This window comes from Parasteatoda tepidariorum, chromosome 9 (assembly GCF_982258835.1).
Source record: "Parasteatoda tepidariorum strain Cologne lab strain chromosome 9, Ptep-v5.0, whole genome shotgun sequence".
Taxonomy (NCBI): domain Eukaryota; kingdom Metazoa; phylum Arthropoda; class Arachnida; order Araneae; family Theridiidae; genus Parasteatoda; species Parasteatoda tepidariorum.
Window position 1 is genome coordinate 45,555,765 of NC_141763.1, and position 27,775 is coordinate 45,583,539.

General features: G+C 29.4%; 1 protein-coding gene across 3 annotated transcripts; it reads left to right on the forward strand.

Annotated features, from left to right (window-relative positions):
- Positions 1-2: 2 nt before the first annotated feature.
- On the forward strand, positions 3-18,210 carry Mnat9 (microtubule-associated Nat9). Of its 3 annotated transcripts, none has more exons than XM_016073946.4 (7): positions 3-105; positions 2,577-2,686; positions 2,771-2,827; positions 2,933-3,013; positions 13,587-13,646; positions 16,916-17,010; positions 17,405-17,904. In XM_016073946.4, coding segments are annotated over exons 1-7 (519 nt in total). In that variant the 5' UTR covers positions 3-103; the 3' UTR covers positions 17,519-17,904. The 3 variants fall into 3 exon arrangements, with proteins under 3 accessions (XP_015929432.1, XP_015929431.1, XP_042896814.1); XM_016073945.4 differs by having other exon boundaries at positions 70-317; positions 17,405-18,210; XM_043040880.3 differs by lacking the exons at positions 3-105; positions 2,577-2,686 and adding an exon at positions 174-317 and having other exon boundaries at positions 17,405-17,657.
- Positions 18,211-27,775: the final 9,565 nt, after the last annotated feature.

The following is a 27,775-nucleotide window of genomic DNA, read 5'->3' on the forward strand; positions in this document are numbered from 1 at the left end:
TAAAATTGTAAATTTGGACGATAATTCAAACTTTCTGATCGTACAAAATGGAAAGCAGTTGATGAGATTAATCTAGTGCAAATTGAAAAAATATAAACATCCAATGTAAACATATTGTTTTGTTAATCTAATTTTTTTGTATTGAAATATTAATTTTATTCGAAAAAACGTTTACCATTTCTTTTTTTGAAAACTTTTAATACTTTTATTGCGAAATATAAGTGTATATTTAGAAAACTTATGAAACAAAATTCAAAAACAAAGATAATTGGGAAAAAGGTTATCTTGGTTCCATATAAGAAAATACATGTGGAAAAGTAAGGAAATTAGTGCCTGTTTATTGTTATCAAAATAAAGCTTTCTTTTAGTTTTACTTTTAATGAATGAGATAGAACAATTTTAAATAAAATTATTGGTCATATACTTACTTGCAAAAATATAAAAAGATTTGAAAAATGTCTGCAGCGCTCAAGAAATAGACATCCATTCTCAAGAGTCACTAATTACCAGACCTGTCAGAATTAGTTACCTTATTGATATGAGGATAGTTTTTTTTTCGGTACATGTTTTTATTTCAATCGCCATTGCGCCAAAGGGATTTTAAACTTGCCAAAGGGGATTTTTTTACAAAAATAAGTAGATGTCTGCCTGCAGATAGTGAGTCCTCTTCTGTGATTTTTTAGTTTCTCAAAACTAGTCTCTTCTTAACTTAATCCTCAAAACTAGGTGATTTTTTTACCATTACAAAAATGTTCCATTTACTATAGGTTGAATCTATTGTAAAATTAAAATAAAAACGATTATAAATTATGAATATTTTTTAGATATACTTTCGTTAGTTCCAGTACATTTTATAAGGGACTCCTGTACAATGGAAATATTTCTATATCAGCTATGTGCTAATGTTGCCAAATTTAACAGAATAAAAGTCGATCAACACGGCAGTGGAAAGTAAGAAACTTACAAATTTTTAAAATATCACAGAAAGGGACCAAATTGATAGTTATAACTCATAGCTACCCTAGGGCATCCTATCAATTTTTTTTTCTAAATTTTTGCAAGTATGAAAACCTTTGTGGTGGTAGTTGACTTAAAAGGATGCTGATATGGAAATGTTCTCTGTACAATTATTTGACACTTGCATTATACATTTTTTAATGCATATCTTGCATAATCAAAGTAAAACTTAATAATTAGTACCATAAATAGATATAAAATGAAGTGGTTAGAAATGGCCAGGGCCGATTCTAACCACTTGGCCAACCGATGGCCATTTTTTTTTTCTTTAATTTCATTAATACAAGAATAATTTATCTTATCAGGTTGCTTAAAATGTACAGTTTGAAACATTTTATCTTCGTTTTTATACCCTGTTATTATTTGTTATGTATCACAAGAATGATCTATCAAATTTAAAATATTTTTTACGTCATCTTTTTTTTAAGAGTTTATCAGAGGAATAAATGGGATATCACCCTTCTTAAGTGATATCAATCAATCAATAAATATTGGATATGTATTAAAGCATTGTATGTACAGTGCACAAAAAAGAAAAAAAAACCATCCTGAATAACTTTTGATCTAATGATTGGATCTTTACCTTCTAGGACTTGAGGGGGGACCTTAAATATGCTAATTAATAAGTGCAGATGATATTTTATGTTACAAAAACAGACACAAAATTCTATTTTCTCTGAATAAATATATCTTTCACTTACCCAAAATATAGGGAGGAGGAGGCCGCAATCAGGAAAATATGGTCTCGATAGTTTGTTCAGAAGAACGCTCCAAAGTTTGGACCCCTTAATGTTAATTTTACTTTTCGCCTATTTGGCTATATCTTGAAAATATTTTAAGGGAATTGAAAATTTTTTGCCCACAATTATAAAATTCATTTGTCCAGAGGTACTTCCCTGCAAAAAATAACCTTTATTTTTTATTGTTTTATTTAAGAATGATTAAAAATAATGAGTTGTAAGGTTGACAATTTTTTTATTCATTTTAAAGAATGTAAATTTACATGCCAAAATACAAATTTGGTTCCTGAGCAAACGAATTTTATATATCTGACTTTTTTTAAATTCAATTTCTCAGGAAGTATTACAATTCGAGTATTTTCGACCATTATTAAATAAAATAATAAATATTTACTAAAAGTTATTTTTTGTATGGAATCAGCTTTGGATAAACAAATTTTATAATTATGGGTAAAGATTTTTCAATTTGCTTAAAAAGTTTTTGAGTACAGCAAAATATGCGAAAAACAAAATTAACATTATGATGTCCAAACCATGAAGCACTCTCCTGTGCAAAATATTGGCACCATATTTCCCTGATTGCGGCTACCCCTATATTTTGGGGGTCAGAAATCCGAATCCATTGAAAAAAAAGGGATGTTTGCTCAGAGAAAGTATGTTTTTGCATTTGATTTCGTAACTTAAAATATTGTCTGCACCCCCTTGAGGCATCAAAATTAAGTCCTAGAACATGAAGGTCCGATCATTAGATCAAAAGTTATTTAGGGTGGTCCTTTTTTTGTGCACTGTTCACTTTTAATAAAACTGTCCTTACCATAGGTACCATAGATGGATGCAAAATGAAGAATTATTGGAATTAACAGCTTCAGAGCCTTTGACTTTAGAACAGGAATATGAAATGCAAATTTCTTGGTTTGAAGATGAAGATAGTATGATAAGATTTTATTTTGTTATTTTGTATTATTCTTGTTCTTGAATAATGTTGAAAATTTAAATGTAAATATCTTTTTTAGAATGCACTTTTATTGTCTTGGATAAATCAATTTTGGATCATACTGGTGATGAAATAGGTAAAGTCTAAAAATTATTGCAAATTTATTATTTTCGATATTTTAATGTGCAAAATACAGTCTAGAAATATTCCAGTAATCATTCAAAATTAATTTTATTTGCAGCTTCAATGATTGGTGATGTGAATTTATATTTAAATAATGATGGCTGCGACAAAGAAGCAGAAATAGAAGTTATGATAGCTGGTAATATTTACAAAAAGTTTAATTCCTACCTCATCTTTTAGTATGATATTTAATATATTATGCATATATAATATGATATTATAAATGAGTACTTAGCCTAATTAATGTATGTTCGTTTTATTTGTTGTAAATAGCATTAGCAGGGTTCCCGCGGCCTTGAAAAAGCCTTGAAAAGTACTTGAATTTCATTTTGATTTTCAAGGGTCCCCTAGAAGTACTTGAAAATGATATTAAATCCTTGAAAATTTCGAAATGACCTTGAAAAATATTGAAAACCCAGGAAAACAGCCCTATTTCCAGTATTTCTATGTTTAACTTTTTGACGTGCGTAAGTGTGAGAGAATGACTTCCCCGTCTTTCAGATGATGACACGTACTGTTTGATTTTAGGATTTTATGTATGTTTGGCTGATTTTAGGAATTTTAAATATTGGGAACTGCGCCAGATTCTGACAAAATCTCGATTCTTATTCAGGCGATTTTAATATCAATCATCGATCTTCGTATTAGACTTAGTTAAAAATTATGTGTTGCAGGGATGAAAGACTTCCACGAAAAAGCGGAAATCCGCTTTTTTTCCCCAATTTTGAAAATTTCCGACCATGTTCCAAAAACTAAAATTTTTGGGAAGTCCTATTAGAGAAACCCAAGCCGCCCGAACGATAATCGGATTACCGCGACTTCTGCTATAGAGTGGAAAGGAGTCTAAGCGTTTCGTTACGAGCGCCGATATTTGATTTCTTTTTTTTTTTTTTTTTTGGCTGATTTTTGGAATTTTAAATATTAGGAACTGCACCGGAATTTGCTAAAACCGCGATTTTTAATCAAACGATTTTAATATCAATCATCGATTTTTGTATTTAACTGATTTAAAACTTACGGGTTGCAATTTTTTTACGCGATTTAAAAATCGTACTAGCAATTCCTATTCACTCAATTTCAAAATCCAATATCGCGATTTGTATTTAAGCCTTTTTAAAACCCAATATCGCGATTTGTATTTTCGTGAGTTTAAAATCTAACGTCTCGATTCGTATTCACGCATTTTTAAATCCAATTTTGCGATTCGTTATCACGCATTTTTAAATCCAATTTTGCGATTCGTTATCATGCAGTTGTAATATCAGATATCGTTTTTCGTATTTATACGCTATTTAAAAATTACTCACTGCGATTTGTATTCACGTGATCTAAAAATTATGCATCGTGATTCTTATTTACGCGATTTGAAAATTCAATATCGCAATTTGTATTTTCGTGTCTTTAAAATCCAACAGCGTGATTCGTAATCACGGGATTTTATAAATCCAAAATCGCGATTCATATTCACGCTATTTTAAAATCCAAAAACGCGATTCATATTCACGCGATTTTAAAATCCAATATCGTTATTTGTATTCACGCGATTTTAAAATCCAATATCGCGATTCATATTCACGCGGTTTTAAAATCCAACAGCATGATTCATATTTATGCGATTTTATAATCCAATATCAAGATTCATATTCACACGATTTTAAAACCCAATATCGCGATTCTTGAAAGAAGTAGAAGTAAGCTTTCTCTTGAATTAGTTACTGTAAAGATGTGATATATTTTTCATTAGTAAGTAATTTAATAGTCGCGCCTTCCTATAATTGCTTAATTTTTTTAATATATTAGTGGTCAAAATTTTAAAATTATATTTAAGAAAAATTTAAAGTTAACTGTCTAAATGCTTCTGCCACTTTAAATATTGAATAAAAATCTCCCAGCATAGTTAAAAGTTGATTTTATAAATCTCAGTATCATATAGAGCACTCCCCCCCCCCTCCTCCTAGTGACCTGCGTTGTAAAAGTTCAGCTTTTTTTATTTTTGTCCACTTTAATGCCTGGTGTTGCAATTCGTTTTCGCGTGATTCAAAAATCGTACTCGCAATTCCCATTAAAGCAATTTAAAAATCTAATATCTCGATTTGTTCTTAAGCGTTTTTTTAGCGCAATTAGTTTTTCCGCGAGTTTAAAATCCAATGTCGCTATTCGTATTCACGCATTTTGCGATATCAAACATCGATTTTCATATTTATACTCTATTTGAAAACTACTCGTTGCAATTCATATTCACGTGACCATGTCAAGTGCGTATGATCGATGCTACTGAAAAAAAGTTAATTCAAGTATGAGTGGTTAATTAAAAAAGTCAGTGACCAAAATTGTTACTAAGAATCTATCAGAAGGTATTGAGGTGAAAGTTGGCAACTGTTTCAATTTAAAATGGTATTATTACCATTATTGATTACCATCCAATAATTGATTAATTTTCTTAAATAGAAAAGTGGTTGAAATTTCAAAATTATATTTAAGAACAATTTAAATTGCACTGTCTAAATGCTTCTGCCACTTTAAATATTAAATAAAAGTCTCCCGGCAGAGTTGTTTTTAAATATCTAATTGATATCACAGTATTATATAGAACATTCCCCCCTACCCCGTCTTCTGCCCGAATCTTTGCTTATTCAGACTTTGTATACCTAGCTTAAAATAAGCCTTAATGCAAAATTCAAACCTGACGTTTTTATGCATCATGAATGTTTAGGAATGTTATGTTAGGAATGTTATGTTTAGGACATTCAAAATGAAATCTTGCTCTTGGTCAAGTTCAGCACCCTCTGTCTTACCTGGGGTCATCTTTGAGTGTTATCACCTCAGTGAAACTTTGGTTTACCTTAGAACATTTTAATCTTAGAGACACTTAGCCTTGAAAGGGAGACACTTGAACTTTTAGTCGACTATTTTATTTATTCTATTGGGCTTATTTTAGTCCTTTTATTTTTAATGTGATTTTTCATATTTTACCATTTGATGTTTTACTTGACCTTACTTTTATATGTTTTTACCTGTATTTTTGACACTTTTATTGTCGGTTGATTTTATCCACTTTGATGTTTTAAGCACTTTTAATCTTTATTCTGTTTTATTTTTATTTTACTTTTTCGATTTTGGGATTTATCCTATGTGTTTTAATCTTTTTAATTTAGTACTTTTGCTTTTCTGTAGTTTGGTAGTGTTTAGTCACGTGCAAACGGGTGAAACCCTTATCCGCAAACTCCTTCGGGGCCTCAAACTTCCTCCTTATGCATCATGAATATTATTCTCGACTTGATGCCAATCACCCTTGTTTTTTTTTTTTTAATATATATACTTAGATCACTTTCCGAAATCAAGAGAGAGCAATGGAAGTCTTATTTTTCAGTACTGCTATTATCGACTAACATTTATCATCAAAACATTTTAGTTTAAAATGTTAAATTTTAATCTATCTTTAACTAAAATTTAAGTCCTTGAGAATTTTATAATAAGCCTTAAAAAGTCTGTAGTATCAGCGGTTCGTGAGTATGGACTTATTGAATAAATACCAAGATTAAACTTAATAACATTCATTAAAAATTAGGAAAAACAAAATATAAACAAATGAGCTTAAGCCGGACAACCTTGCTCGTTGCCGGTTAGAATACTAATTACTCCTTTTAGGAAGGAGAAAACTACCAAAAGCAATGCGATGGCAGCGCCATCTCTGAATTAACACAAATAATAGTCAAAATGATAAATTCTGGTATCACACCTTTCCCCCAAGTTATGGGTTTGGGTTTTTAAAATAAAATTCAAATACAAAACTGACACTGAAAATTAGAATTTAGCATAATAAACAGAAATAATAAAATATAAACATATGAAACATTTAACCATATGAAAACATGAACTGTCCTAGACACATTTGCTTGAAGTACTTAACAAATGCTTCAAAATGTAATTACTTGATCTAAATTATTAGATCCCAAAATCAAGCTAAGAAATACCGAAGAATTAAAATTCAAAATTAATTTTCAACCAAAATTATTCACAAAAATGGGTATGTTCGTACTAAGAAAATAACATAATACACACAATTCAATGAAGGTTTCAAATATCAAAAAAAAAATATTTTTATCAAGCAATTCTCATCTCAAATAATCAGCATTAATATAACATAAACATTACTAAAAAAAAACTTCTATGAAACAATTAGCTTGATAATAAACAAAAGAAATATATTATCAATTATTATACACTTATTCTCAAAATATAATTTAATTTATATAACTGAATTAGCTGAAATTACATAACAACAAACATTTGAAATGTTAAAAATTATTATTACGTAAAGTAGAAGTTTGAAAATTAAGTAATCTCATAAAATGTTTAATTACCTATAACTGAGTTTTTAAGCACTTCTTATATAATCTATTATAGGTTAATGAATAAAATATTTACCTTCAAGCATACAAGAAAAAAAAAGAAATAATCCAAAATTAAACACATTGTTTATGAAGTAAACAATCTACTTAATGCATCTGCATTAGTTAATTTTGATCCTGGACAGTGAACGACCTGTATATTATATTTTTGAAGAGCTAGTGCCCAACGTTGTAATTTTGATGATTGTGGTGCATTTTTCACCACAAAAGCGAGGGGGTTATGATCGGTAATCACTTTGATGTTTGAACCAAACACCCAATGTTCAAATTTCTTTAGAGCCCAAACAATGGCGTAAGCTTCTCTTTCAATTGTTGGCCAGTGTTGTTGAGTCGTGGAAAGCTTCTGACTCGCGTAACAAATGGGATATTCTTTCTCACCACTCTGTTGAGCTAAACATGCTCCGATCCCGATTTGAGAAGCATCAGAATGGATAATGAATGGCAGTTCTTTAGTCGGTGTATATAGCTCCGGTGTATAACTTAATTTTTCTTTGAGCTCAATAAAAGCTTTCTCATGTGTTTCATTCCAATGTTCCAGCGCTTCAGGTGCTCTTTTCTTTGTGAGTTCTGTGAGTGGGTAAGCCATTTCTGCGTAACGAGGGATATAATCTCGGTAGTAATTAAATAAACCTAGCAGGCTTCTCAATTGTGTTTTCGTCGTAGGAGTTTCAAGGTTTCGGATGGCCTTAACCTTTTCGGGATCAAGTTGATGTTTCCCGGATCCGATGATATGACCAAGATACTTAATTTGAGATTTGGCAAAGGAGCACTTCTTGGAGTTCACAGTAAATCCGAGGTTTTCTAGTTTGGCAAACACTTTCTGAAGATGTTGTAAATGTGTTGTAAAGTCAGGAGAAAATATAGCTATGTCATCTAAGTAAGCTCTAGAGAATTCTTTAAATTCTTTTAAGGCATTATTCATTACTCTCTGGAAAGTAGCTGCAGCATTTTTCAAACCAAATGGCATAACTTTGAATCGGTATTGGGCCCGATGTGTTTTGAATGAAGTGTACTCTTTACTCTCTTTCTCCATTGGGATTGCATAATAACCCTTAAGTAAGTCTAAGGTAGTTATTACATTTGACTTCCCTATGCAGTACATTAGATCGGTAGAATTCTCCATAGGAAAATCATCAGGTTTTGTAACTGTATTCAAAGTTCTATAATCGATACATAAACGTAAACTTCCATCCTTCTTGCAAACACAGACTACAGGGTGTGCGATATCAGCATCACTTTCTTCAATCAAATCTGCATTCAACAACTCTTCGATCTGTTCATCCACTCTTGGTTTCAACGCTTCAGGAATTCTGTAAATATAAGGCTTCTTTCGTTCTTTATTAGGAATCAGTCGAATTTTGTGTTCTTCCACATTAGCTTTCCTTATTTTACCTGTGAAAAGTGCTTGATGTTGGCACATAACAGACGCGATTTTTCTTCGTTCATCGGCGCTTAGATGATTAAGTTCTATTACTTCGTTGATTTTTGTCTTTTTTGTTGGCACGGAATAGTCCTTTTCTGGAATCGTTAAGATTTCTCCAAATTCATCTTCATTTTCAAAAATTACACCAATGGCATTAGTTCGAGCTTGATATCGTCTCACCTTGTTTACATGAACATGTTTAACCCGACCGTCTGGTAGTTTAACCATATAAGAATGTGGCGGACAGTGTCTGATGACTTCTCCAGGTCCAGTCCATCGAGCATATAATTTATTGCTGCTATCTGGAATAAGCAAGTATACTAGATCTCCAGGCTTGAAACTTTTGCAGACTGTTCTCCGGTTAAAGTAATCTGAATAGGCTTGTTGTTTTCCTTCTGCTACCAACTTTGCTTGTTCTGCTGCTTGTTCAAGGTTAATTTTTAATTCTTGTAGATAATCAATTATAGATTTACTCATATTCAAAGGGATAGGAATGTCTCCGCACCAGCTAGACTTCAATACACTGAGTGGTCCTCTCGCTTCCCTACCATACATGAGTTTGAAGGGTGATACACCAGTAGTGCAGTTGGGAACTTCTCTGTAAGCGAATAATATAAAAGGTAAACATTTGTCCCAATCATGTGGATTTGTACGAATTACGTGATGCAGAGCACTCTTTAGTACTTTATTATATCGTTCTACTAGGCCATTGCTCGCAGCATATCCTGGAACTGATAATCTGGGTGATGATCCGAGACGATTTATGAATTCTTGTGTCATTTTTGATACGAAATTGGTGCCCTGGTCGCTTGCGATCATTCGGGGTATTCCGGTCCTCATAAAAATTTCTAAAAGAGCGTCGCAAGTACTCTTAGCATTTAAAGATCGTAAAGGGATCGCTTCTGGCCATCGGGAATGTTGATCAACTAAACATAAAACGTATTTATGTTTTCTGGCAGAGGGTGGATCAATAGGTCCAATAATGTCAACATTCACTACTTCAAATGGTAGGTTAGGTCTTACGACAGGAGTTATCGGAATTTTATCGGTACATCTTTCTGGGCTTCTTAACTGACACGCCTTGCATGTTCTACAATATTCTTCAACATCTTTAGCAAGTCCGGGCCAATAAAAAGAATACCGAACTCTTTCTTTTGTTTTTTTCATTCCTAGGTGACAAGCAAAAATTGAATCGTGAGCAAGTTCAAGGACTTTTTTTTGTTTTGATTTCGGAAGTACCAGCTGAGTAGTAGGCTGTCCTAAGATGTTTTCTTTATGGTGCAGTATTCCATCAATAAATAAATAACCGTTCTTCTTAATTTTCCCATAGCGCCAGGCATCTACTAGTGACGTACATTTTTGTTGTTCTTTTTTAAATTGTATTGCTTCACTCTCGCTATTCAATTGCACTTCTGAGTCACAAGCTCCGCCTTCAATTATGACGTCTTCACTAATTTGACCACACAGTATGTCTTCTTCGAAATGTAGGTGTTTCTTTTTTTCGTTCGCGTTTTTTTGTTCAGCCTTGGTTGTCATGGTAACGACTTCATTATTTTCAATTAAATTCAAAATGTTCGGAGGGAGTATACAATTTTCTTGAATTCTGTCTGTTACTGCAGCGAGAATTTCGACTGGCTCCGATAACATAGTATTTTCTTTTTTCAAGGCTATTTGGAAGCTCATGAGATCGGCGTCAATCCTTTCTCCGAATGCGCTACTAAGCATAATTTTACCCTTTTCTGTTTTCGATTTTGAAACTAAATTCTCATGTATCACTGGAATTTGACACCCGCTGTCTATCAAAGCTTTTGAAGATTTGTTGTCAATTAGAACATCAATGAAATGTAGAGGATTAATTTCAAGGTTGGAATTCCCATTAAATAATTCAGAACGAATCTTGGCTGTTAAAACTTCGTTTTTCTTCGAATTATCCGCCGCTCTACTAAATCGTTTTGAACATTCTCTTGCGAAATGGGATTCGCCACAAATATAACAATCTTTTGTAATTCTTCTTGTTGCATTTTCTTCTTTTTTAAAACTTCTAAATTTCTGCTGTCTAGCATATGGGGGGATATATTTCGATTCAGTTTGGATTCTCTGTTCTCGTTCAAAACTTGGTTGTTTGAAAGTTTCTTTTTGGAAATCTCTCGGTTTTGTTTTCATATTCATTCTAACGTTTTCGTAATCATCTAATTTACTGGATAAATCATTCGGAATTTTAAATTTACTCCACACATCAATAAAATGTTCTTTCATTTCCAAAGGGACTTTTCTTTTAATTTGTTCCGTAATCATTAAATCACAAAGTTGTTCGAATGTTGTTATCTCTAACCCTCTTATCCATTCGTTGAAATAATTACTTAGTTCGTATGCGAAATCAAGCCAACTCGTCTCTGGCTTTTTCTGATGTTTTGTGAAAAACTGTCTGAATTTCTCGGGCGTCATTTTGAATCGTTTTAACAATAGTTCTTTCACTTTGCTGTAATCATCTGTTGTTTCTTCTTCTTCTCTGGCGATAATATGAACTACATCGTACGGCAATAATCCTATTAAATGCGATACCCACAGTTCTTTCTTAATTCCTACTCTTTTCGCTTGCCTTTCGAACAATACCAGGTATAAGCTGACGTCGTTCATTTTCGGGTCGAACTTTTGAAGAATATTGTGTAGTTCTAGTTTCGGTTTTATCAGATCATTTTCGCTCCTTCCGTTTTCATTACTTCTTGATTCATTTTGCAGACGCAATTTCTCTAATTCAAAATTTATTTCTTGGGTTCGTTTTCTTTCTTCCGATTTCATTTCAGCTTCTTCTTTTCGTCTATTTTCTTCTAATTCGTCCTTACGTTTTCTTTCTTCTATAAGAGAACTCAACCATTCTTTCACGAAATCTTCCTCGTAGTTTTCGTTTTCCACTATGCATTTCTTAAGTTCAAATAATTTCAAATTTTCAGCATTCGTAATGCCCATTTCGTTGGCAATATTCAGCAAATCTTCTTTCTTGCCTCTCGCAAGGAAAGTCATCTTTTATTTATCAATATAAGCAGTTCGAGATAGAATATAATTATTCAAATAGATCCATAAAATCCTGTACGGGTGCGACAGTGTAGTATCAGCGGTTCGTGAGTATGGACTTATTGAATAAATACCAAGATTAAACTTAATAACATTCATTAAAAATTAGGAAAAACAAAATATAAACAAATGAGCTTAAGCCGGACAACCTTGCTCGTTGCCGGTTAGAATACTAATTACTCCTTTTAGGAAGGAGAAAACTACCAAAAGCAATGCGATGGCAGCGCCATCTCTGAATTAACACAAATAATAGTCAAAATGATAAATTCTGGTATCACAAAGTCCTTGAAAAGTACTTGAATTTTATTTTTATAGTAGAGCATGAACCCTGATTAGATATAAATGTTAAAAAAAAATTTTTAAAAAACACAAATTTAAAAATTTTCTCAGGCTTTGGCCAAGACTATTTAAATTTTTTACCCTCTACTTATACCTATGACAAGCCCTTATGTAGAAGAAAATTGCGTATAAGAATTTTGTTGAAGAATTTTATGTATAAATAAGAAATAGATTTTTTCGGATAATAGGTAGATCTTTTAGTTTAAGACATTATGCACCTTATTCTATTCTCTATTTTGCAGAAGTCTCAACAATTCTGTATATTGCAGTTTTCCAGTTGTGATTTTCAACTGTATATATAATTTTGTAATTTAATATATTTTATAAAAAGTTACTGAAATATAATCATTATGTTTTATTTAAAAAAAATTGCGAGAAAAATCAGAATAATACTTTTTATTAGTAAAAATGTATTATTTTCATGTATTTTGTCAAATTATATTTGTTTGGAGTCTTGTTACAGAATATTTTGAAATTAGAGCTTCTGTTTAGACTCAATTATATGATTTTTTATTATTATTATTATTATGCTCTGGACAATTCCATTATACAAAAGGCAACATACAAATAAATAAGCATTTAGTAGCATCTCTCCTATAACAAATTTCTTAGTTTTTTACTAACTATTTTAGATTTCAAAAATAGTAGTTAAGTATTTTGTAATTGTTAAAAAAAAGTTTATTAAAATTTTACTGTAGTTAGCATTTATAACATCAGTCACTTAGAAATTTTAATATAAGTAACAAATATTTTTTTCTCTGTTTACCAGTTTCTATATGTTATTTCATGCATATTTTTAATGTTTCCTGTTGGTTTGTTGTTGTTTTTATATATATATATAAAATTTCAACAATCCTATTATTGCTTAGGAGAATTTCAAGATACAAATATGATCTACTCCATGTCTTTTCTACGTAACATCAGTCACATTTGATATTTTTAATCTTAATTTTCTAAATAAAACATTTATAAATTTCATCCTTATTTTCTTATATGCATAATAATATTAGGCTATTGAAAAAGAAACATATAATTCATTTTAAAAAAATTATAAAATAGTGATCAATGAAAAAAAAATTCATATAATAATAAGAAAATCTTTAAAAAATCAAAAAAATAAGAAAACCTTTCATTGTGTAATGTCAGTCTTCAAAGAATTCCCCATGTATGTATTTATCTATTATTGAGGTATTTATCTGTTATTAATTTACTTCTTGAAATAATTTAAAATACTTTTGATATTAGTAAAACAATTAAGTTTTAAATGAAACCATATTTAACTAAATTTGTATGCTTATATTTTAAATATTTCATTTATCATATTGTCTGTAATTATATAAAAGTCAAAGTATTGAAATATAAAACCATCAAATTTTAAATTAGTTATAAACCAATCTCTTTTTTAAAAAATCTATCAACAGATTAACATTTATTTTCCCGTGTTCTTCATATATTTTTGTTTTCAGACATCAAGCATCGCTCTATGGGTAAAGGCAAAGAATCATTGTTATTTATGCTCAGATATGGTATGTGTTTATTTATTTATTAATTTATCTTTTTTTTTTTTTATGTTAGTAATGAAAATATTTTGAGAAACTTTAATTATGCAAGTGTGTGTTTTGAACTTAAACTTTCTTTGTGAAACCTTTTTTTTTATGTTTGGAAAGTGTATCTTGATTTCCTTTTTTGTATTTTAGGTTTAAAAAATACTTTTATTTTTTTGTAAATGCTGTGTTTTTATATATATATATATTTATTTTCTTGAAACAATCATATCCATATGAAACTGATTCTGAATTGTTTATTTGGTACTTCCCATAGTTTATTTGGTTATTGTTTCTGATTTAAAACAAATATTTATTATCAATTTTGTTTGGAAAGAGAGAAATAATTATAGAGTCAAAATGTGTCGCAAATTTCTTTTGTAAAAAAACATCTTAACTATACATTATGCATTCATTTAGATTTCTGTGTTAACAATGCACTAAAAATAATACACCTTCAGTGTTGGAAGAGCTGCTCAAGACCTGCTTTCTCTAAACTGCTCCAAAACAGCAAGCAATTTTCCTTCACTTTTTCTTTGCCTTGTCAATTATCGCCGTAAATAATGTAAAAGGCGTGGTTTTCACAATGTTATGTTAAATGTATTTACTACTCATTGAGCCACAATCTGTTCATGTTCATGCGTAACGTCATACACATCATATGAAAGTGCCTATCATTTTACATGATGAACAACTTACTCGCAGATCCGCATACACGTACAGATTTAGATTTTTGACAATCAAATTGCGATAGCCATTGTAGCTCAGGAAATAGAGCATTCGATTTTCAATGAGGAGAATCGGGTTTGAATCCCAGCGATGGCTGGTCGATACGAATTCCACACCTAGCTTGTCGACAACAGTGCCGACGTAAAAATCCTCAGTGGTAGACAGATCATGGGTTATAGTCCCCTTGCCGTCAGTCTAACTCCACACAATGTCAGTCTAACTTTTCACAATGTTATGTTAAATGTATTTACTACTCATTGAGCCACAATCTGTTCATGTTCATGCGTAACGTCATACACATCATATGAAAGTGCCTATCATTTTACATGATGAACAACTTACTCGCAGATCCGCATACACGTACAGATTTGGATTTTTGACAATCAAATTGCGATAGCCATTGTAGCTCAGGAAATAGAGCATTCGATTTTCAATGAGGAGAATCGGGTTTGAATCCCAGCGATGGCTGGTCAATACGAATTCCACACCTAGCTTGTCGACAACAGTGCCGACGTAAAAATCCTCAGTGGTAGACAGATCATGGGTTATAGTCCCCTTGCCGTCAGTCTAACTAAAGGAGGTTTTTGTGGTTTTCCTCTCCATGTAAAGCACATGCGGGTTAATTCCATAAAAAAATCCTCCACAACGATATATTTCACTCAATACTTGATCCAGGAGTTTCCTTATTTTCTGTAATGAGTTCAAAATAACAATGCTATGGAGTTGGGCATTAGTAGTCGTGAATCCGAAATTGGGTCAGCTGATCAACTACAGTTATGCACGTACACTGGCAGTGTTTTCACTACAGCGCGAGAACGCGAGAATCTCACATATTTTTTTCTTTTCTCGCATTAAAAAATGATTACCGCGAGAAATTCGCGCATTCTATAAATCAATTTCAAAATTCGCGAATTTCTCGCATTTCGGAAAAAGCTTCGAATTACGCCATTTAGAATAAAATCCGTTTCACTTTTCTTACTGGATCTTTCATTATTTTCAACATCTGCCCCATTATCTAGCTTCCATATTTACCAGTATTGTTCAAAACCTTTTCGAACAACAGAGCACAACCACGGAACCCCTTTCAGAACACATTTCTCTGCAACCACGCGTTTACCGTAGGTAAGGTTTCTTCATGTAAGATGTTCAAATTTTTTATGCACTTTGCAAGATGGACAAATACCTTGTAAAGGCAAAATCTTCTATGATGATGCATCAAAAATATTCAATACTTTAAAAAGTAGAAGACGTTAAAAATGTATTATAATTAAAGAAATGATTTTTTTTCTCAAGAGTTTTTGTGTTTTTTTAGAAATCTCACTTAACTTTTTGAAATCTCACCCTGTTTTAGAGAAAGGGTGAGAAATTCTCACCCATTTTTTTTCTATGATGAAAACACTGACTGGTTTGGATTCTTCGGGAAGGATTTTTCTAACATATATTCTATTGTAATATGAATTTCTTAAGGTTTTGTTTATTTAATTTTCTACACATCTTTATCAGTTCAATGTGATCAATAATATTAATCTTGTAAATGTTTTTGTTTTGCATAAATTTATAAATATTTTTATTTAAATCTGAGAATTTCATCCGATAACTTTTATAAATTCGAATTCAACCTATTGTAATTTTGAATTTCTCAAAAGGTTTTTATTTTTTGTTGAAAAATTTGGCTAAACACCCTAAAAGAGGTGGAAGGTTCATATTTTAAATAGGGATTAGCTTTTTCTAAAAAAAAGACCCAGAAATATCGAAATCCTGCTTTCTAAAACCTGTAGTTTCCAAAGTATAGCTGAATCACTGTTGTCATTATATAACATTGTATTAGAAATATTGGAATTAAAAATTTTAGGTGGAAAAAGTAGACAAAAAATTCTATAAAGGACAAGAATTTATTATAGAATATATAAAAAAAATTATGAATATGGAACAATAAAGAATTTTTTTTTTAAATTAAATTAATACAAATAATCTTAAGAAAAAGTAATCTGTAAATTTTCAATAGAAATATCTGTTGAGTTTTTTTTCCTTCATTTTTTGTGATTTATAATAATTGTTTATTAATTGTGATAATTTTATTCGTTAGTTATGTGATTTATATCTAAATTTGCTTCAATAGTTACAACAATGTTAATGCTCTATATATAGCAAATTAATTTAAAAATTTAAGAGCAAAAAAGTTAAGCTGATTGAATTATTTTTTATTGTTAAACTACAAGTGCAGAGAAACATTAATTGTGAACTACTAGGTGTTCAGGTTCACTAGTTTAAAAGATCAGTAGCTTATTTCAAGGATTTATTAATCTGATATGCAGTTTCTGACTTCTTATGTTTTCAAAAACGAATCAAATTTTAGCTTATTCTCAACATATCAAAAAAGTGCCCGTTATTTCTCTAAAATCAAAATAAAACTTTATTATTAAAGATATTAATATTATTGAATTGTTCTAAAAATTTTTCTACCAAGAAAAATTTTATTTAAATATTTTATCTCTTAATAAATTCATGTTTTGCTTTCTCAGGAATTGACACTTTAGGAATAACCAAATTTGTCACTAAAATAAAGATGAAGAATGAAAAAAGCCTAAATCTATTCAAAAACATTGGTTTCATTCAGGTAATATAGATAAAATATAACTTAAACTGCTTTGCATATATTTAAAAAAAAATCATTAAATAAAATTTTAGAGGGTGGAAAACGAATGACAAATAGGCATAAGTACTAAATTCTTGTTTGCATTCATAACAGAGGTATCTACAGTTTTACCCCATTTTAAGTTTTTAAAAATATTTTTAAAAGCCTCATTTTTTATGTACATATTTGTTTAGTTATTATTTCTTTTATGTTAATTATAAGAATGGCAATTTTTACCATTTTGGATTATAAAGTTTAATAATAAACCTTTTTTCACATTTGAATATTTGAGAGTGAAATATTAATCCATTTAAAGTGTATATTTTTTATATTTTTGTTCAATACAAGGCAAAAAAAAATTTCTTTTCTTTTTCAGACAGGAGAAAGTATATTTTTTCAAGAAATTGAACTCACTTGCCATGTCACAAACAATTGGAAGAAAGGACTAAATGAACAAACAGATGCATATCAAATTGAAGAGATTAAATAATTGTGAAATGAATTAAGTGATAGTAAAAATCTCCTTTCTAGTATAATTGACTACTGAATATTGAATGATATGTGATACTATGTATAGGATTTATGTTGTACCCAATGATGTTCTAGTTATTTTTTTCTTTGTGATCAGTTCACTTGATATTTTTTAGTTCTTTCTTGACATAAGATGTTCATTTAATGATGCTGATGTCTTATTTGACTGGTTTTTAATTCTGGCAAGTGTGCCTTTTTAAGTAAGCCAGCGTAACTATGGGCAAGTGTGCCCTTTTAAGCAAAAGTATTTTTTAAGACATAAGTTCATATCTTTTTATATATATGTATATACATGTGACTAACTTAAAGTGTAAATAATAGTCAAATAAATCAAAATAAGTGTCATTGCTTAATCTTTTTTCTTTTTTTTTTCATTAGGCAAATAATTAATATTATGAAGGTCAAACATTTGACAACATAATAAACATTGAAAAAAAATCTCCCTCACAGATAAAAATGTTTAAATGTCACAGAAATAGTGTAAAAAAATATACAAATAAAGAAAAAAAAATTTAAAAAACTGTATTGTGATTGTTTGAAAAGCAACCTACATGTTTTTCCTTCCTCTTCAATCATTTGTTTTGGAATTCTCAATTATGTATCAATAACTAAAGTAATTTACATTTTATGGAATAAAATTGTTATTTTTAATTTGTCTCAAACGAATTATTTTAAAAAAATAGTTACCTATATTTCTTAGTTTCTAGAATGCATATTATCAAGAAGTGGCACTTAGTTCTAACTTTTAAATGTTAATTTTTTACCTAACGTTGTAACAGAATAAATTATAAAGCTTTTCTTAACTTTACTGTTATAGTCCTTGAACATGCAAGAAAATTGCCAGAATAGTGAAGTAAAGCCTTCAAATTTGCTCCTAACAAATTTAACGCAAAATTAAAATTAACGCTCCTTACAAAATTAACTATAATTTAATTTTAACGACTTATTATTTTTCCTTGCTTGTTTTAACTCCAACTTATGTTCAATATTTTATTGTTGCTTAATGTATATAAATCTATAAATTACTTTTTATAGGAAATGTTTTGTTTGTTGTTTTTAAACAGCTCTTAAATTATTATTAAAAAAAAATATTTTCCTTATTATTTGTTGCATTAGGAAACTACAGTCGAACCCCGCTATAGTGAACCTGGGATATAGTGAACACTCGGATGTAGTGAACTTTTTTAGCGGTCCCGTCCGTATTCCTATTTAAATAATGTTATTTTTAACGCTTATAGTGAACAGCTTAGAACTTGGAAAATCGGTTATAGTGGACTCAAATTTCATTTGTTTAAATATCTTTTTCAGTCCTCCATCTTTAAACTTGTAGGTGTTGGGACTGAAACTGAATGCATTCCTATAAAATGTGTCATATTACTCTCCTTTATGCTTATCACTTTTAACTATACTGTAATAAATGTCAAACAGATCATTTATCTTATACTCCCCCTTCCCTGACAAGCCTCGCTTTATCTCTTTTCCCCAAGCTTGCTCTACAACTAGTTAACTTGGCCACCTGCTGAATTTTTGGAATTTTCTTATCTGTTCAAACCATATTCTTTACAAATCACCCCTTGACAATCAAGAAGGGGAACAATTTAACTCATTCTACAGCTGCTCTCTTCATATTCTTACATTATCTATTTGAGACAAGATTTTTATTTCAAAAGCAGTGAAAATGGCAAATTCTCTAAAGAGAAAAACCTTTTCGATAGAGGACAAAGTTAAAATTGTAAAGCGTATTGATGATGGAACCAGTCAATCGACACTGTGTAAGGAATTCTCCTTGTCAAAATCTGCAGTTTCAAACATTTGGAAAAATCAAAGTGCAATTCATGCGGCATACGAGAAAAACATGGTTTCATTGAAAAAACTGCGTGGAGCTGAAAGAGAAAAGGTAGAAGATGCTTTGTCAAGATGGTTCGAAATCTTGTTCAAAATGTAAAAATCTTGCATTCTTTGCACATTATAGATAAGAAAATTGATGAACTCAATTTAAAATCAAATTGTGTTCAATCAAAAATCACAAATTTTTTTCATGAAAAGTGAAAATAAAACTAATATTTAGCGACGTAATTACTTTTCCATCAATTTTTGATTTATTATCTGCTAATTAGTTAATAATTTTTTAAATGACTTATGCAAAATTGCAAAGCCAATTTTCAATCATTCAACTGTCTTATGCAAAAAATATTCTTCAAAGAATTTGGATATAGTGAACCATCGGTTAAAGTGGACACATTACTGAGTCCGCAGACGGTTCACTATAGCAGGGTTCAACTGTACTTCCTTTTCTTATACATAACGATCAATAGTTAGGGTGCATGTTATCATTGTAGGATTCCCTGTAGGGCAGTAATAAGTCACATTTACGATTTTATTTATTTCTATATGTGCCTTACAAATGTAAAAAGGTAATATCTTTCCTCTTGTTTTTATCTCTTTTTTACAAGAGTAAGGATCCAAATTATTGTAATGAAATAATATATAGAATTGATTTGATATTCTGTTCTGATGTGGCTTATGAAGTTGAAGAGATGGCTAAATCAAAACACTGTCTACTGTGAATTTTATTATTATAAATGCCTGTTTTACACATTTTAAAATAATTATTTAATCATTTATTTTTTGGAAAAAAAAGTAACATTTTCAAATAATAATAAGGTACGTTTTTCACATATGATACAATAATAATTAAAACTAGCTATTTGCAGAAACAAATATAAAAACTAGCAAAAAAAATCAAAGCCTTTAATGATTTTAGTTCAGTAAATTTAATACCCTAAATTTTTTTCAATATAAAGTTTTGTTATCTTATAAATGATACCTGAAATCTCCCCAATTATCTTCTGTAAGCTTCCCCTTTTAAGGAAAGAATTTGATGAAGAGAATCTTATTCCTTTTAGACAGGTGAGGCATCGTTTCTAATGTATATTTTTTAATGTCGAATTTAACAAGAACCTGAGGTGATCAGACTGATAGTTTAGAAGTTATTAACGTGTTTACTCATCTGATGTTACTGACTAATAAAACGATGCATTGTTTCTTATTAATTGTTTTACGCTGAATCGAGTGAGACTATACACAAGTCAACAGAACACATATTTCAAAAGTTGCAACAGTTTTTATGTATAAAAAGTGGAGAAGTGTGGAAAAAAAAATTTTAATTTTATGAAAAACCTTATTAAACATAATTTTTAACTCTTTGAAGTATTTTTTGTAAACAAAAATTGGGACGTTTTCCTGAATTTTTAAATTTAGTTTTTCCTTAAAATTTTTTTAAAAGAAAGGTTTTTGTGCACATTAGCCCCATGACACAGGGCTAGAGTGGACGATCTAGATAACTTGTTAAATTGTTGTTTATTACAACTCAGAAAGGCATATCTAAAATTAAATTAATTTCACTCTAAACCTTATTGCATAATAAATGTTGACACACATTATAAAAATACTAATTTGTAATACTGCATCATTTCATGATACTAAGAATCGGCGATTTAGAAGAAGATATCTTAACATTTTTTTATATTAAAAAGACGTTTTGAATGCAAATCAATGCAACTAAAAACCATTATTCAGGGATGAGATTTTTCCGCTTTTTAGCGGATTTCCGCTTTTTTTACTTTTATCTCTTGAATTTGAGCTTTTTTTTTTATCAAAAATTCAGGTTTTTCTAAAAATTTCACTTTTTTTTTTATAAGTATTCCACTTTTTCAGAAAATTCACCTATTTTCAAAGAGAAACAGAAAATTCAAACTAAATAGCTCCAATCCTTTCTCATTTCTACTTATTTTAGCTATACTACTCACAACAGATAAGATTTTCCGAATTTTTTTCCCGCCCTCCAGATGGATCCGATTTTTGTAGTTCAAACGGCGCTGCTTCTGACCAGCCTTTTAGAGGTCCCAAGCCTAGAATCTACTAATATCTCGTTCTTATTCACACGATTTTAAAATGAAACATAGCTTTTCATATTTGCGTGTTGCGATTCTTATTCACGCGATTTTAGTATTGTACGTTGCGATTCTTATTTACGAGATTTAAATATCCAATATTGGGATTCGTATTTACGCCTTTTTAAAAACCTATGTAGCGATTCGTATTCACGCAAGTTTAAAATTCAATGTCTTGATTTGCTCTTGCGGTTTATAATATCAAACATTGATTTTCGTATTTATACGTTATTTTAAAATAAGGCATTGGGATTCGCATTCACGCATTCTAAAAATTCATAATTCTTATTTATGCTAAAAATTATGCATCATGATTCGTATTTACGCGATCTAAAAATTATGAATTGTGATTTGTATTTGCACGTTTTAAAAATTCTATATCCCAGTTTGTATTATCTCATTTTCAAAATCGTATATCTAGTTTCATATTCATGTGATTTCAAAATCCATAATTGTTATTCATATTCACTCAATTTTAAGATCAACTATCGCGATTCTCGTAAGAAGTAAAATTTTTTTTTTAAATAGTTACTATAAAGGTGACTGTTTTTCTAACTACGATTATTAGTATATGTAAGTGTTACAACGTCAGAGAAACTGGAAGGGAATATATTCAAAACTTACATTCTATGCTTGCAAAGAAGAAAAAATAGGATGTGTCACAAAGATGTTCGAAGATGGACTAACGACTAAATATAGCAAACATAAAAGACATAGCAAACAAAGGCAATCTCTTAAAAGGGGATTTAATTTAATTTTTTTTTTTTTTTTTTTTTTTTTTTTGGAAAAAGAGTTAATTAGCTCATCATCAAAATTGTATTTATAATTGCTGTTATTTATGCTATAAAATTCAAAATTCTTATCAAATAAAAAACAATTATCTAAACAGTTCCTGATTGTCATGTTATTTTTCAAACTAAAATAGCAATTTTTCTATGCTAAGGAGTTACTATATATTTCTACTTCACTGTTATTGATATGTTTCAAAGAGCTCTAGTTAGATTAGACTATAACATGAGAACATAATGATTCGGTCCATTGTTAAAGTTTTTTTTTTTCAATATAATTTAAAAAGTAATATTACTGATATATTTGCTATAAATAACATAACAGTATTTATTAAAAGAAATGAAATATTAATGTATATTCTCAGTAGTTTTAATTTGCTAAACCAGGTAGTTTTTCAAGTAATAATTGTCTCTTATGTGAACTGAGGAAAAATATAATTTCCAGCTTTATTTTTTCAATTGGTAATTTTCATTTTCACTAAATGTTAAGTATCAATGTAATCATTTATATAATAATAGATTAGTGCACAATTGTGTGTCAACCATATATGGCAACGTTACTTTTGAAAAGTAACGAGTAAAAGTACAAGTATTTTTAAAAAAAGTAACGAGTAAAAAGTAAAAAGTTCTTATTTTAAAAAGTAACGAGTAAAAAGTACAAGTACTAAACAAAAAAAAGTAACGTTTTAAAAGTACATTTCTAGGTAATCAATTCAAAGTAACCTAAAATTTTATTGAATAATATTCTTATGTTCTTTAATGTTTTTGCAAAATTGTTGTTATTTATTTAATTATTTTTAATTTTGAAAGTTATGGATATTAATTTATTTTTAAATTCAGAGGAATATTATAATATAGTTTTATAATATAATCGTATAATATAATTTTAAAATCAAATATAATTTTAATATCAAACTTTTTATGGATTTGCAGGAAAAAGAAATTTTATCTATTGACTTTAATTTTTAGTTTATTATTTTTGTTTAATTAAATTACCATTGATTTAAAATTGTTTTACTCTTTAGAAACGCGTTTTAAAAACACAAACATAAACAAAGCAAACACGGGGTTTCAGATAGCTTTGTGATCTTTGAGCTAGTAAAAAATAATTGAATGTGCAGTATAAGTTGAAACAGAAGGTATTGAAAAACGAAGTTAGCTGTGAATGCATATTTTTGCATTCACAGCTTTTTTTTTTATTTATTTATTTTTTTTAAGGAAGCTTACCGAGTTTTAGAAAAAAGTAACGATTTCATTCGATATTTCCGTTACAAATACTTTTACTTTTTCCCTAAAAAGGTAACGAAAGTACAAGTAAAAGTACGTACTTTTTACTTGTACCGGCGGTACAAGTAACGAAAGTAAAAGTACTGCCATGTATGATGTCAACACATTATTTATTACCTTAAACTGTCTGGAATTTATTATTAAAGGGTTGCGCTTGCGTAAAATTTACTATCATGGAAATTCAGCTTTTTTACCTTTTGGCTAATCTCGTCCCTGATTATTCAATTTAGTTCATTTGATAAATATTTAGAATTTTTTTTAAATTTCATCCAGAAAATATTTGAAATGTCAACTTTAAATGTGTATTGAGATGCAGTCCTGGTACTTCTATGGAAGTTTGCTAACTATTTTTTTCTTTGTAAATTGAGGAATGTTTTTTTTTCTTTTGAGAAAACGAAAGATTTATGATTAGAATAACTATATCTGAGCCGTGGTAGCTCAGGCGATAGAGCGTTTGCCTTCCAATGAGGTCAACCGGGTTCGAATCCCGGTTATGGCTGATCGATGTGAATTACGCACCCGGCTCGCACCAACCCCAGTGCTGACGTAAAATATCCTCAAGGGAAGACGGATCAAGAGTCCCCTTGCCGTTAGTGTAATCATGGGAGGTTTTTGTGGTTTTCCTCTTCATGTAAAGCAAGTTAGTTCCATCAAAAAGACCTCCATGAAGACAAATTTCACTCTGTGCTTGATCCAGAAGTTCCTTTGTCTTCTCTATTGGGTTCAAAATTACAAGGCTATAGAGTTGATCATTAGTTGAAAGTTGACATTAGTGATCATAAACCCAAATATTGGATCGGTTGTTCAACGATGGTTATAAAATACAAATATATAAAATAGCTATATCCGTCTTTCTCTCTTGAAAGGAACATCGTAATCTCTAATTCTATAAACAACTTGCGCTATACCAACATAATGCACCGGTTTTTTATTTAAAATAAATATAAAAAAACTTGACTAGCACAAAGACTTTAACTCTTATTGAATCATTGTTGTCAAGAAGTTTTAATCCATTTATATCGATCTCATATCCTTTGCGATTAAAAAATGACAAAAAAAAAAAACTAAATTTGCTAACTAATGAATCATAAAATCCTCTTAAAGTATGTCCCTTCTTGCTCCACCACTATTTCCATACTAGCCTCAAGAAGACATGTTTGTTTATATTTAAAGCTGATATATAGAAACTATACAGAACAAAGGGGTTACAGTATCCAAAGAATGACAAAATATCGAAAACATTTTTATTGTTTATAATAACACTTCAAACTATTTCAAATGCACTGAAAAAAAATCATCTATCTACATTTTTAAAAAAGTTATGAATTATTTTAGATTGCCCTAATACAGAAACTTGCTCAGCAGACAGATTTTAAAGTGCTTTTTCTCATAGATGATAAATTTGTGTTTTAATCTTAATTAAATCCCTTAGGAATTTTTTCTAATTAAGATGAAGCTTTGAAGTAAACTTTTTTATCTTAAGTATAATACATTTATTTAAACTGTGCATGGAATAAGCATTTTATGAGGTATTCCAATTTTTACAGCATGTTATATATACCTAACAGGAATTTTTAAACCTTTTTTTCCTACTTTTTTACAAAATAATGAAAATATTCTAATTGATATATCAACAAATGAATGCACAAAATTGTTAAGATAAATATTGTAAGCACAAAGGAAAAGAAATTTTTTGAAAATATGTTTAAAAAAGAAAAGCCTTAAGGATTTAACAATTTTGAATTTTTTCAACTTTTTTTAAAATTTTAAAAAAATTAAACAATTTAATTTATTTTTGAAGATAAATTATTGATTATAAGTTAAATGAGCATGTGAAGCATCCACAAAACAAATGATTATACCTTTATTTAAAAAAATTGCTGCAAGGATACTGTGACCCCTTAATGTCAAAATAGGTATAAAAAAAATATATTATTTATTACATATCGCACTCAATTAAGATTCTGAAAATAAAATTTGTTGAGAAAAGAACAAAGAAAAAATTTAAAAGTTACTTTTACAATTTAAAAACGTTTTTTTACAAATTTTTACTGAAGTACCCACAGTGTACTTTTGCAACTGCTCATAGAAGTGCACACCAGAATTGCCAATTGACTACATCTCACAGAGGAGTTTTGATCAATAAAAAAAAATTTATTCAGCATGTCCACTTTTAGCCCTAGGTTCATACTAGTCCCCTACTTCATTTGGCAGGTATTTATGTATACATTTTCATCGAAATCAATCACGACTGGCTACGGACAGTGAGCGATCTATCCTCGTTAAACTGTTCTACTGTAAAATGCTCGGCTTCGAGCTACAGGGGTGCCGCGAACTTAAATTTTTATGAGGGTGGAAATTCCTATTTTTTCGAATTAAATGTCAGATTTGACGAATCATTAATAAGTATGTAATTCTTTAGTTTTAATACGAAAATTATTTTGTTGTTAATATTTTCACTATAGGTTATTTTTTCCTCCAATATATATATATATTACTGATTTAACGACTTAATACGTAATTGTTCTAATCAATGAGCTGCGATTGTTCGAAGGGTAAGGTATTGAACTGTTGAAGAACTGGGGTTTGATCCTCAGTGGCGGTTTGAAGCCCACCTAGTTTTCAGATCGATGAGTACCAGAGTTTGTACAGAAAGTAAAGGCTGCCTGTGCTCAATGAATTTTTCACTGCAAAAAATTCGTGAATTGTCCTTCATTATAATATCGATAAATATACTCATACCGTAAGTAAACAAATCCCTCTTAAAAAATTTGAGTACTTAATTCTTGAAACATATTGATGACGCTAACTTTGAAGTCTGAAAAAGTTTCAAATGATTTACTCATTGCAAAAAATTCACAAAATGTCCTCCATTATGTGAGAGTAACGTAAGTAGTATCAGTTGCTTACGTTACTCTCACATTTTCATGAACTGTATCGTTTATAGATGAAGTCAGACTGACCATCCTTTTAAGATTCTAAATAGTTAAGTGGAAAAAATAATCTCCAATGAATTCACTATGCTTTTTCATTAATTGCTTATAGATAAATTTTTATTTAAAATTTTTTTTTAATAATTATAAGAGAAAAGCTTTCTAATTTCTGCTTTGTATCATCGTTGCGTTGCACCATAATAAAGAATTTTTAGGAGACAAGAAAAAAAAATCTGAAAAGGATTATTTTTGAATAAAAATATCGATGCTTCGTTTTTAGTTTCGACTTCAGTTTAGTTTAGTTCGAGTTTAGAAAAAACTGTAGAAAAAGTTATTTGATGCAATAATAATCTATAAATATATTGGAAAACATCCTAACTGAGTCTTAGTTGCTTAAATTATGTTCAAACTTTTTTAAGTTTTCTTAATAACTTTAATTTTTGACCATAGGCAAACATTCCATTGGATGTTTTCTGACAATCGTTTTTTATCCTCTTCAGCATCCCCAGCGCCTCAAAAAGAAGAAACCCTGACTTTTCCAGACAGATTTATGTTAAGTTCCAGGATATAAAAAAATTTCAATAAAATTATATTTAATAAAAATTTAAATTATAATAATGAATGAAATGAAGCATTTATAAATTATTTTTATTTTTTTTAAAAAATCAGGTAATTTAATTATAGCAGCTTTGATTAGAAATAATAAATTGTCAGGAATTTAAGCACGTGAATGAAAAGGGAAATAAAACTAAAAGAATTTACTAAGCAAAATAAAAAAAAAATTTTTTTTTTTGTAAGTACAAAGTTGTTGCAAAAAATATACTAGTAATCTGTGTATAATTGAAATTAAATCACATTTAATCAACGAACATTTTTGAAAACAAAAAACAATTAGAACTCAACATTCGATTAAAAATTAATTATGGGAAAGATAAGCATTAATAAGATTGCAAAACGTAATTGAGCAATGCTAATTTAAAAAGAAAATAATTTAAAAAAAAATTATTTTTATCAGTAAATATCAAACTATCCTAAGAAACTGGCAAATATATAAACAATCCATATTTAATTAAAGTAAATCTATATTTGTTAAGTGAAATTAAATAGAATAAATAACTAAAAAAATAATGCTTTTTATCGAAAGAAACGAAAAAACTAAGTAATAAAAAGCATAATAATTTTAATCTTAGCTATAAATTACTTATATAAATCATCCTAAATCATGAAACAAAGTAACAAGACAATGAAAAATAAA